The sequence below is a fragment of the Pavona decussata genome, unplaced genomic scaffold, assembly GCF_977016875.1.
Source record: "Pavona decussata unplaced genomic scaffold, jaPavDecu1.1 SCAFFOLD_161, whole genome shotgun sequence".
Lineage (NCBI taxonomy): Eukaryota > Metazoa > Cnidaria > Anthozoa > Scleractinia > Agariciidae > Pavona > Pavona decussata.
Window position 1 is genome coordinate 2,421,880 of NW_028145572.1, and position 12,147 is coordinate 2,434,026.

The 12,147-nt window shown below is 38.5% G+C and overlaps 1 protein-coding gene across 1 annotated transcript; it reads left to right on the top strand.

Annotated features, from left to right (window-relative positions):
• The first annotated feature begins 2,044 nt into the window (after window positions 1–2,044).
• LOC146464752 (counting factor 60-like) lies at window positions 2,045–12,027 on the top strand. The gene is made up of 9 exons (XM_085129664.1): window positions 2,045–2,253; window positions 3,543–3,685; window positions 4,310–4,480; window positions 5,743–5,762; window positions 6,449–6,567; window positions 8,268–8,398; window positions 9,375–9,577; window positions 10,845–10,914; window positions 11,364–12,027. Exons 1-9 carry the CDS (start codon window positions 2,084–2,086, stop codon window positions 11,669–11,671), a joined length of 1,335 nt encoding a protein of 444 aa, XP_084985790.1. The 5' UTR covers window positions 2,045–2,083; the 3' UTR covers window positions 11,672–12,027.
• The last annotated feature ends 120 nt before the right edge of the window (window positions 12,028–12,147 follow it).

Consider the following 12,147-nt stretch of genomic DNA (forward strand, 5'->3'; position numbering starts at 1 on the left):
TTCTTGTGTAATATTCAACGTGACTCAAATGCAACGTGTGAGTGATCGTTGCCTGGGTTGAAATATTCATTTTAAGATGACGATCTTCCCGTATGTATCTTCATGACGAAATATTCGCGATAACAGTTACTGAAGAAAAGGATTCACATCGTCCACTACTCTGATTTTCAAATATTCGAAGGCGGACTCACTCTCTCTCCTTTTAGTCTCTCTTCGTGGTCGAACCGTCTCCGGTGGTTCTTATCCCCTTGTGCTAGGAGCTTGTACATGTTATTGTCAGTCGTGTCCTTAGAACTGAGCAAGGAGCACATTTGCACAACATCATAAACAGCATCACAGGAAATCACTTCTCAATACTTAATTTGAATGGTCCCACTTCATTTATCAATAAACTTAAACTGACGTCAGGGCCATCCTGAACAGTATAATGAATAGCACTCCACAGGAAAGTATTGCTTTGTTTGACTGGTCACACTTTAGGATTTAAAGCAGGGACTCTAATTTAGAGTCGCCTTGTACTACCACCACAGACAAGTTCTGCTCAAAAGTTTTACCTGACTGATCAAAATTTAGCAATTCTGCACAGATTAAGAATTAGAACCACCTTGTAGAGCGTAACGAACACCACAGCAGTACCGCTTATAATCAGTAGTTGTTATTTGAAAGAGGACATTTTACAGTTTTGTCTCCAGAAACTGTTTTTCGATCCTTTCTGTCCCATTGTTTCAGGCCAGTGAGTGGGTTACCACCAGTGGTAAAATAAGGCAAGCTTACCATACTGTCACTGATAACCATGTTACAGTGAGAAGAACGAAATCCAATCCCTTCACTTCAGTACAAATTTTGTCCATTTTCTTTTGTTTCACGGGACAACTTAACTTGTTGGCAAAAAAAAAATCACGATTATTCACCGAAGGGGAGGTAGAGAGTGGCTGTTTAATCGCCATTCACCCTTTCGATGGACACTGAGCTGTAAGGTGACTAATAGACCCGTCTCCAAAATGGCGGCAACAGATTTGAATGAGTTAAAATTGAACTGAATGAAAAAATGATACAAGCACTAGAAAGAGTATCTTTACTTTAGTAACCTTGCAAAGTTTCAGCATATTAGGTGTTATATGAGCTTAGGAAATGTAAGATGAAATTTGACAAATTTACAGACGTTCGTATGACTGGGGGTATACGTCATACCCCAAGTCATACAAACGTCTGTAAATTTTTCATTTTTCTTTTCTCAGCTGATATTACACCTGATATGCAGAAACTTTGCAGGGTTACTAAAGCAAAAGTGCTCTTTCTAGTGTTGGTATACGTTTGTAGTTTTAACTTATTTGAATTTTCGGCCGCCATTTTGGAGAAGGGGCTATTACTTTGATATGCCAAACCAGTCGATCGCCGCTAGCCCTAATTAGCCACACTTGGCCAAAAATACTCGCGCATGGAATCCAGAAAGTGAATAGCAAATGCACGTTTCCTTGGTTTTGCATTTCTACGTTCTGTGATTGGTTAAAAAAACTCGCGCCACTTTCTCAGCCAATGGGAATCCAAACCAAACCCAATCGCATTTTCGCTGCACGCCTTTCCCGCGCTTGGCGCCAGTTACATGTATTTGATTCGAGTTCTGATTGGCTCGTTGTGTTGTTTACATCTGTTGCGATTGGCCAGAGTAATTCTTTTGGTTTTGGTTTTACGACACTCAATTGGAAACCGTTCTATCTGGAGTTTCAATAGCTAACTACGCAATTTACCAGAGTGCATAAAAAAATGCTAACGAGTTAGCCCACTGCGGAGAATATTTTCTCTTCACTCACCATATATATGCTCTTTCTTATCCATGGAATCATTTATTTCATTCAGATTCATTTTCATGACAAACTCTTCTCTAATTTAAAAAAAAGAGCTTGATTTCTGACTACCTTACATTTTTGTTGCAAATCTGCAATTCATTTATCACATTCCAGTAGTCCCGTTCCATTTCAACTTTTCCACTCCAAGAGGCTCCCGAGAGGGACTAAGCACTAATATATTTTTCTCTGCCCCAATCCCCGAACTGTACTTTCGAAGACGGTGTGTCGACGCAAGGATGACAGATTATATTTACCTGGTTGTTTTGTGCTTTTTCTTCTGCAGTATTGCAGTAAACGTCAGAGCAGATCTGCCAGGTTATTGTGGAAAGGAAAGCTATGCTTACACTCCGCTAAGAAAGAGTGCTAGTGGGCAATATACGCTGAAACAAGTTCATGTTGTTATAAGGTACGTAACCCTTACTTGCGTGCACGCAATGGTCTGCAACCTGTTTTGAGGACTTTATTGTTTCGATCATGAATAAATCCACGTGTTGGTTTAGTGGGATTCAGATCCCAGCGTAGCTAACTATTTTTTAGTTGAAAGGAAATGGTAGGTCTTGTTTGGATAGAGGTGTGGTAAAGCCGCGGAAGCGAGAGGGTTTATATAAAATTAGATAAGTTCCAACCTCAAGTTCCTAAAAAAAAAAAAATTTTATTTTTTAAAACAACGAGAAACAAACAACACCGCGTGAAAAGACTTTGCACTTGATATCTTGAATCAGATGAATGGTCACAGTTGAGAATATAAAAAATTGCAAATTGCATGACTCATGATCACATGTGATTTGATCTCGGAAGGTGGGTGTCAATGTCAATTTAAAAAGAGAAAAATGCTCAGTTCCTGTTAATGTCTAAATTACTTAGTTGGTACTTTTCTAAATCCATTTGTTGTTTTCATCACCCAGCCATGCATAAGTTGATTCATTTTCAGTATTCCCCCCTAAATTTTGAGCAGTTGTGTGTAGAGTGGGGGTGTGGGTGTCCAAGACGTCAGCAGACATACAATTGAACAATAGGGTTAGGTTAGGTAATCAATATCATGTTAAATTTCCCATTGTGGTCTTTGGTAATTTTGAATGGATTATTGCAAATTTCAGTCATCTTGCAATATTGGATTTCCTACTTCTTGTTTAGTTGTAATCTGAGAAATCAAGAGCCTTAACTGCTCAAGTTTGACTGGACTATAGTTTTGGTCCATTTTGTTGAGGGACATCTGTACATTAGATGAGTTACAGCTGTAGATGATGCATTTCTAAATTACAAACTAATGCAATGGCAGCCTCAACTCACTAGCACATACTCATGTTGTTTGAGTTGTACAAATATATTTTGTAATGCCTAATGGCCAAAGTACATGGCAAAGTTTGCTAACGACATTACTGGGGAGTAGTAAAAATAAATTTAGAACTTGCACATATAGAGAGTGTGTACTAAAGCCATCCATTCACTAACTGGCACAGCACAGTGGCACATACTTAACACCACCTGAGTTGTTGGCTTTTTTAAACCTTTGTTGAATTTTGGTGTACTGGTTTGTTTTAACCTTACCAAAGCTTGTTACAAACTGGGTACCCTGTGATTTTGGACAAATGCGGTTGATCTTTCTAACATGATTTTTGGAAACCGAATTGACTCAAAGAAAATATGCAACTTTATACAGTCACATCTCATTTATGTCTAAATATTATTTTGCAGACATGGTGACAGGACCAGGGCTTTTGCTGCACCTTGCTGGGATAATGACACTGCTGAATGGGACTGTCTGCTGTCTTCAGCTTCCATCCCAGTCATCAAACATGACATCCATGATATAACTGTCAGCAGGGTATACAGAGATGGTATGTACATATATATGTTTTGGTCTGTAGTATATTTTATGAGTTGTGCTGTATTTTGATGCTCTCACGGGGTGAGTCAAAATACAAACAACATGACTAGTTAGTACAATATTATACATGGATACTTCAAAAACATTTGACAAGAGATTTATTACCCAACTACTGAAAATATGTACTAAATCATAAAGAAGTGAAGTTTCATACCCTAGGTTCTTGACCAATAGTTTCAACCCCTTAACCCATACTAACTATTAATGAAATTGTACCCCTTGGACACTAACAATAATTTTTATTCCACTTGTTTCTTATACCGATGTCTCAAAGACATGCCAAGGCCTCATTTTTTCCAGACAAGTGCCAAGTGTAATCTTTGCATTAGAATTTCTTCTTAGTAATTGCAGCATCATATTCATAGCCTTCTACAAATTATTAATTAGGCATTTAAAATCACATTTTAACCCCTGGTTGGTTATGACCAATATCCAATTTGTACATTCACCGTCATTATCTTTATACCAGTACTGTTGTATTCTAAGCATGTGTCAGTAGTCTTTTTAGGTGTTGCCCTTATTAAACAAGTCTTTCCTAAACTGATGTCATGTTTTTGTTGATATAAATTTACAGCGTACATGGCAGGCCGTAATGACATGAAGGGTGACTGCGGTTTAGGCCATCTTACCTTCAAGGGATATAAACAACAAGTGCTTAATGGGGAGAATTTGCGCAAGGCTTATGTTGACACTGGATTTCTTTCTCCTGACTATCACATCCAGGAGGATTTTTTCCGCACTGATGGTGAGTTATTTTAATTTGTTAATTAATAATGATAATCTGTTACCACCATGCAATGAAGAAGATGATATTTACAAATTATAAAATTTTTACTTGGATTTTATTCCAATTTCTGGCAAAAAGCCTGATCCTTATCATTTTGTTTTGTATTATTTTGTTCATAACTGGCCACCAAAATCTGAGCCTGTGATATGCAACTGAGTGGTTGATTACTTAAAATCTTAATGTTATCACTTTTGAACTCTAAAAAATGCTAAGAGTTTTCAATGCCAGTCTGTTTTTTTTTCTCCAGCAAACAAGATTTGGGAAACTTAGTAGGGTTTATTGATGGGCAATAATCACTGCCTCAAATCGTGCCATCTTGGGGTATTGGAATTTTTCAGGTTCCTCTGTGATCTGTCTCTTCCAGTGATCCACTGGTCAGCTTTAAGCCGCGGCCACACGAGCAATTTTTTGCTCGCGCAGGTGATGCGATTTTTTCAAATTTTGTCGCGTCACCAGCGCGAGAGGGTGGCTAAACGAGTGACAAATTCTAGTGAGTTTGGCGACAAATTGAAAGCTGCGTGAATCGCGTACTTTAAGAGACCTGGCGCTACAAACAGACTGATGGCAGACGGCCCTTTCGGAGGAGGATGTTGTTTTTCGTCTATTTTCATTCTTCTTCTTGACGATAAAAAGCAAACGAAGGAAGAAGAAGATTAAGAAAAGGTCAACATGGGTCTGTCCGTGGCTCGCAAAGAGAAAGGAACAAGGACTTTACCATCAACTTCTGAAGGAAATTTCAGTCGACCGTTGATATCCCAGTGTTTCCGAGCTATTGCGGATGACGAGGCTTAGTTGCAGGGTGGCTACACGGGCACTATCTCAACGATTTTGTCGCGAAAATTTCAATTCTGGCGACTTTTTTTGTGTGATTTTTTCACCTGTCGCGTCGCCAGTTTGAGGGTAGCTACACGTGCGATTTTCATCTCGCACTGGTGACCATCAAAATTTGAAAAAGTCGAATCACCTGCGCAAGCAAAAAATCGCGCATGTGGCTGTGGCTTTAGTGACATGGTCTTCATGTCTGAATGATGTACATTTATATTCACAATTGACTGCTGTATACAAAACAGGTGCTTTAACTTGCGTTTGCTGTCAAAAAATTGTGTTATTTGGTAAAATAAAAGAAAAGATTTTCAAACTTTGTTTATAAATAATACAAATTGTCCTTAGATTCATTCAATCAATCTCTCGAATGTGTTTTTTTTTGTTTGTTTTTAAAGATATGTCAAGAACCAGACAGGTGAGCTGTAATTACCCTGAAGATTTTTGCCTAATATAGTGCATTGGTATTTTACAAGGAAATCTCCCTCTAAAAAAATCTTACTTAAAATTTACACAAAATTCAACTGCTATGGCATTTTGAAACACCTGACATCTGGTATAGCTCTAGTTCGATTATCTGCAGAGTTCCACAATGAAGTTCAAATTGTGGAGAGAGCCAATTAAGCAGTACATACTCTGTGGTACTGTTTCATGATTATGCTGCAGAAGGTGATAAATCTTACATAATTTTCATTTTGTGGAAAACAAATCCCTAAGTTTTGAACAAGAAATTAATGAAAGCTGGTTTTTGGGCAGTGCATTCTTTTTGTATATGTGTATTAAAAATCTTAAAAGTATTTGTTTCTAATATTTGGATGCTTGGCCCTGCTACTAGAACCGTGTGCTTGTGCTATAGGTTATTTAAATGTTTTTATGCTTCCTTAGAGTAACTGAAGAATGGCTATTTTTATGTTTATTTTTATTTTTATTTTTATGAAGGATTTGCAGTTGAAAGTAATTCAGGGTTACAGCTTGCTTTTTTTTTGGCACTAATTCTTTGTTGAGAATTATCTTAGTCTGTAGTTGAGAATTACTTCATATAATTTATTTCTTTGACAAACTTGTTTTGTGTTAAACAACACGTTTTGCCATTGTTCTCTGCAGTCTGCTCAAGCTCTTGTATTAGCGCTGTTCCCGCCATCTGCACCTTCCCAAGGCAAATCGCAGGTTGTTGACATTCATGTCATGGATAGAGATTACGATGACATTGAGCCAAATCCACGGTAAAATAATTTCGGTAAAACTATTGTTACATCCAATTAGTTAGGCTTGTCCAGTTAAACCTTTAAGCTTTCATATCAATGTACATATTAAATTTGTCCAATTGGTTTCAAGGTTTGGGGGAATGAAACAACAGAAATTACATTGAGGTTCAAAGATGAATGATTTATTTATTTTGTTTTATTCCCCTAAGCCTCAAAGCCAAGCTAGAATTTTAATATAAATTATTTTCAAAATTGATCTATTCATGTTCTCTCTATATTTCTTATGGTTTTAGTTGGGAGAATTTGTTTTAAGATCAAGGCATTTAATCTTGGGTGATCATTTCCTTATTCTCATTTTATACTTACCTGTGTGTTTGTAGCCTCCCACGCAGACGTTCTTCGGAGTTTGTCACGCGTTCCTGCCCCACGAACGTCTGCTGAAACAAACAGCCACTTCTGTTCGTCGGCAAATTGCCTTTGTCTGAACAGACCATTCAGCATTGACTCATTATGACAAGTAAAGCCAATCACATACTGCGAAACAACGGAAATCATCACCCGTGGAGATATTTTCGCTTCCGGACGTGCATACAGTTTATACGATTGAAATTTTTCCTTCCACAACACCGGTCACCCTGCATTTTCTTCAGTGATTTCACTGAGAGAAGCGGCAAGAATTCCAAGATTTGCCAATTTGTCTATCTGGTCTTTCATAAGATTTACAAGCGGCGAAACCACAACAACAATCAGTGACCAGCAGCTTCAAGAATTGAATTGTAAACAAACGATAGAGCTTGATAAATAAGTGACTTTCCATAACCAGTTGGAAGGTTTACGAACACATTAGTTTTCTTCTGCGCAAATTGCACTATAACTTCTCTTTCATACGCATTCAACTCTCTTATACCAAACGTTTGGCATACATGACGAAAAACCACATTATTTTAAGTCCGCCAGCCTGTAAAGGGTAATATTTTTAATATCAAATACGAGTTTACCCAAAGTTGGGAAAGGGCTCCTGATTGGTCCGCAGTTGACAAAGGGAAGTGGCTGTTCGTTTCAGCAGACGTTCATGGGGCAGGAATGCGTGACGAACCCCTAAGAACGTCTGCGTGGGAGGCTAGTGTGTTTGTTGAAGTATATAGTGTTATAATAATAATTATTGTGGGATTTGACTGTTTTTATGGCTTTCTTGTAGCACAAAATGCCTATTTATACTTTTGGTGTTCTTTGCCCTTAAGTCCAAACCAAACTTTGCAAAAATATTAAGCAATGTGGTACTAACAAATGCATTATGTAAGCTGACAATTGCAAACAAATAAATTATTTGTTAAAATTAAATCCAAGCTCATCAGTTTTTGCATAATTTAGTAAACTCCCCTCTTACATGTACAAACTGCCTGAATAACCTCTTTATCTTTGTATTATTACTAGTTATAATTATTATTGCTTTGCTTTCTTGGTTCCCATTGCCTTTTTTCTCTTTCTTAGTTATAGGGGCACTTATTGGAACTGCGTCTTGTTACCATCCCCTGCAACGTCATCCCCCTTGCATCTGTTGTTATTGTTTTTCTGCCAGTGTATATTTTGTACCCTCTGTGGTGTTGCAATAAATAAAAGTATATAAAAAAGTAATGAAAAGAAAGTAATTTCACACAGTGAGTTACTGAGTTATTAGCCTGAAGAAAGGTGACTCTGTGTACTTCCGTTCTTTGCAGACTTTGCCCTAAGTTGGAGCAGTATGAGAAGGAATTTTTTGCTAGTGACTTGTGGAAAAAGCATTACAGTGAAGTAACAGCACCACTGTTAGTTGAGGTTGAAAAAGCAGTTGGTTTGAAGTACAATTTGAGTAAGTCACCATAATGCGGCACATTTTAATCCTAGTAGGATAACAAAGTTGAATTGTTGGGGTGGAGTCTGTTGCACACTCAAAATCTTGACATTTTTAAAGACCTCAACAACCTCAGAATTAATAGATAAAACATTAAAGATTAAAAGATGCCCTCATGTAACTTCTTAAAGCTGGAAAACGTTTTGGCATGAAAAAGATTCAAACTCATGATCTTTGAAAGCATACCAGTATAGTGCTTGTACCAACTGAGCTGAACTGTTTCAGAGTACTTATTAAGATGTCACTTTGAGTACTCTAACTTGCGAAGTCAAGGGAAGGGCTGTCGTTAATTTTTGAGAAACAGTACATGTTGCATTGAACTTTGCATTCAGCCTACAATAATCAACATCACCTGTAACACGGACCAAGGTCCTTTCACAGGCATTCAGCTGTAACAGGTGTTTTGAGTTAACAGCCCTTAAAGTGCACCTAGCCCCCCCCCAATTTTTTTCCACTTAAATAAATCTTTGCACCTGTTCGAAATGCATTGAGCCTCTTTTCAACCAAATCTTGACTTTTTATAGGCTGTAAAAGTTACGAAATCTAGCCATCATCTGTCCCATGACCGAGCTAGTAAGGGGCATGGGTCTATTCCTTACATGTCGTCACAAACTGCTTTGCATGCAATTTCACAAAGACTTAATACAATGCAAATCAGTTTGTGATGCCAAGTAAGGAATAAACCCATGCCCCTTACTAGCTCGGTCATGGGACAGATGATGGCTAGATTTCGTAACTTTTACAGCCTTTAAAAAGTCAAGATTTGGTTGAAAAAGGTGCCAAATAGCGCAATATTTTTCCATCAGGTGCAAAGAAGTATTTAAGAGAAAAAAAAAATTGGATGGTTAGGTGCACTTTAATGAAAGCTCTGAAGGGGATGTAAAGAATCTGCTTTGATTGACAATCCGATTTTGCTTTTCTTGCATGCTCTCAGCATCTGATGGATTGGTACACATAGCCGACTGCTTGCTAACCCACGTATGCCACGATTTCTCCATCCCCCCTGCTGTGACTCAAGACATGTTGAATCGAATAGCTAGTGAGTTGCAGTTCATGTGGTACTCCATGTACAGTTACCCGTCTATCCAAGAGTTCTCAAAAGTCGGCATTGGATTTCTGATTGCTGAGATGTGGCAGGTAAGACATGCACTAGAATCTCAAATATCTGCAATATAGACATGAATAGACTCGAATAGACTTTCTGACAAATTGTTGTTGCCTTGGGTTACCTGTGGAGATAATGAATCTCATTATGAAAGCGAGGCTAAGTGCAAAGCTTTTCCTATGACAATTAGTTTTGTTTGCACATGAATAAAAACTAATTTTCGTAATAAAAACTTTGCAAAGTTTGGCCTTGCTTTCACAATGCTGTTCCACAGCAATTCGGAAATGGCCTATTGCCAAATCCCTGCTGAGGTTGCTGTAACATAGAATTTTCCTTCGATAAACAGCAGTACTTTCCTCCAGTATTCTTGGCTGTTTTATACAAGGTGGTTCTAACTTTCTAATCCGGCCTAAAATTGTTTCTGACCGTTTCTTACGAAGGCTACAGAGTTGTACTGTTCTTTGCTAGTGTCTGTTACACGAGGTGTTTCTAAATGTTTAGTCTGTGGAAGTGCGCACACCACTGTTGAGCAGTACTTTCCTTTTGGAGCTGTTTATTGTGCTGTTCAAGGTGGAGCTATTGAGGAAAGTGTGGCCATTCAAATGAAAGCTATTGAGCATTACTTTTCTATGGCACTTTTTATATCTTCCCGAATTTTCGGAAATCCGAGTGGCCGATGAAAACTTGACCGCTTTTCGTGAAATGGCATCGAGTCACGAATTTTATGGCGCCGTGAAGGTTGAGAATGATGCAAGAAGAGAGAGGCGAGGTGAAAAAAGATCATGCAACCTTTTGTTTTCATATCGGCAACTTTTAACGATGAAACGCCGCTCGCACCGCACTCTCAGTCAAAGGACCCAATTGTTCAAAGCCCGATTAAGCTAATCCTGGATTAACGTGAACTTTGATTCGAGTTTAATTACTTATCGGTAAAGATTCTTCCAAAAGATTTTCGCCCCTCAGACTCAGTTTTGACTTAGACTTTTCTTTACCTTTAGCTTGCAATAAGGCTTTAAAACCTTTTTAAACAAGCGAGATGAAAACTTCGATTAACTTTTAATCGTAGATTAGCGCTAATCGGCTTTCGAACAACCCGGCCCAGGTTCATAAAAAAGTTGCACAAGGTGCACAAAGGCAGGAGCTGTCTGAAATAAACCGCACTTTCCTATTTTTCTAATGTCGAAATTCCATATTGTTCTACATTGCGTTTCAAGGGAATATGTTTGTTTTGGCTTGATCAAAGATGAGCAAAGGCCGCAAATTCCCGATAACTGACATCGAATTTTTCTGTTTTCTCAGGCAATGCAAGACTCTATAGAAGGAGAAACGACTAAGAAGTTTTACCTTTACTCTGGGCATGACATGACAGGTACGTTGGAAGTAAAAATGCGAAACTATAACCTTAGGAGTGTCCTTGCTGCATAATCGTTTCGTTCCTGGTTTCGTTACAAAGTTAAGAATAAAAAATGTGATTGTTTCTCGTTTCGTAACAACGTTAACTATAAAAATTGAATTGTTTCTTGTTCTAAAAGCGACTTCGGCTTTAAAATGTTCCTAGCTACTTCTGTATATTTTTGTGTTCATGTACATGGGAGAGTAAATTGAGATCAAATATTATATCATGCGTCACTTTTAAAATGCAGCGAATCGTCCAAACTTCAGTGTAGAGAAATGACTGGTAACCTTTCCAATAAATTGAATCTCTTGCCATCTGTTTCGCTTAGAGTTGTTGACCGTCGCACCTCAGCAACTGAGAACTCGAAAGACGACAGGTGTTGACATTTAGAATTCACAGTTAGATTTCTTTTGTTTCTTTAGTGATGCCATTTCTCCAAGCCTTCAACGCCAGTGATCGTAAGTGGTCTCCATACGCCTCCATGGTCCAACTAGAGCTTCTGGAGGTCACTAACTCTACAAACACAGATTACGCCGTACGACTGCTGTACCACGGTGAAGAGCGCCGCATCCCTTATTGCAGCGGCTCGCCATGCACCATGGCTGAATTCAGTGAGTACATCAAGACTATCACTCCTCAAGACCCTGCTTCAGAGTGCAAGATCACCAACCCTGGCATTATGACCGGCCCACCCCCACCACTTCCAAGCAAGGCACGTGTTCTGTATTGAGATAAACCACGCCCTAACACGTGGTGAATCGATATCTGCTTGGAACTTTGCGTTAATTTAGAGCTACAGTTGTGCAACCGGATTTGACGAACGGATTACGTAGTACGGAAATGGTCATTTTTTAACAAACAGAACATTGATTCACTATGTGCTGAATGAGTCCAAATATAACCAGTTCAATTCACCAGGAAAGCAGTTTTCAGCCGAAAAGTTTAAAATGTTAACGAATGCATGGTTGCCGTACTAAGGTTCGTTTGTTGATTGAGCCCCGGCCCTAGTAAGAGCAGTTACCGAATTTTGGACCTTTAATGCTGTGTAATACCAATTTTTTTTAAAAAATTAAGCAAGCAAGACCATTTGTTGGTTCATTGAACTGTAACCTCTATTTAGCCCCAATAGAAACAAACCTCAGTTTCTTAATGAACATCAAGTGACGCATTGCCCAGAATGCTATGGACCGTTATCACTCGGCGGCC

Bases quoted from the DNA above. Each gene is read 5' to 3' on its own strand.
- LOC146464752 (XM_085129664.1), top strand. From the start codon at position 2,084: ATGACAGATTATATTTACCTGGTTGTTTTGTGCTTTTTCTTCTGCAGT. The intron at 3,686-4,309 runs GTATGTACATAT...ATAAATTTACAG, and splicing joins CAGCAGGGTATACAGAGATG to CGTACATGGCAGGCCGTAAT. The intron at 9,578-10,844 runs GTAAGACATGCA...CTGTTTTCTCAG, and splicing joins TGATTGCTGAGATGTGGCAG to GCAATGCAAGACTCTATAGA.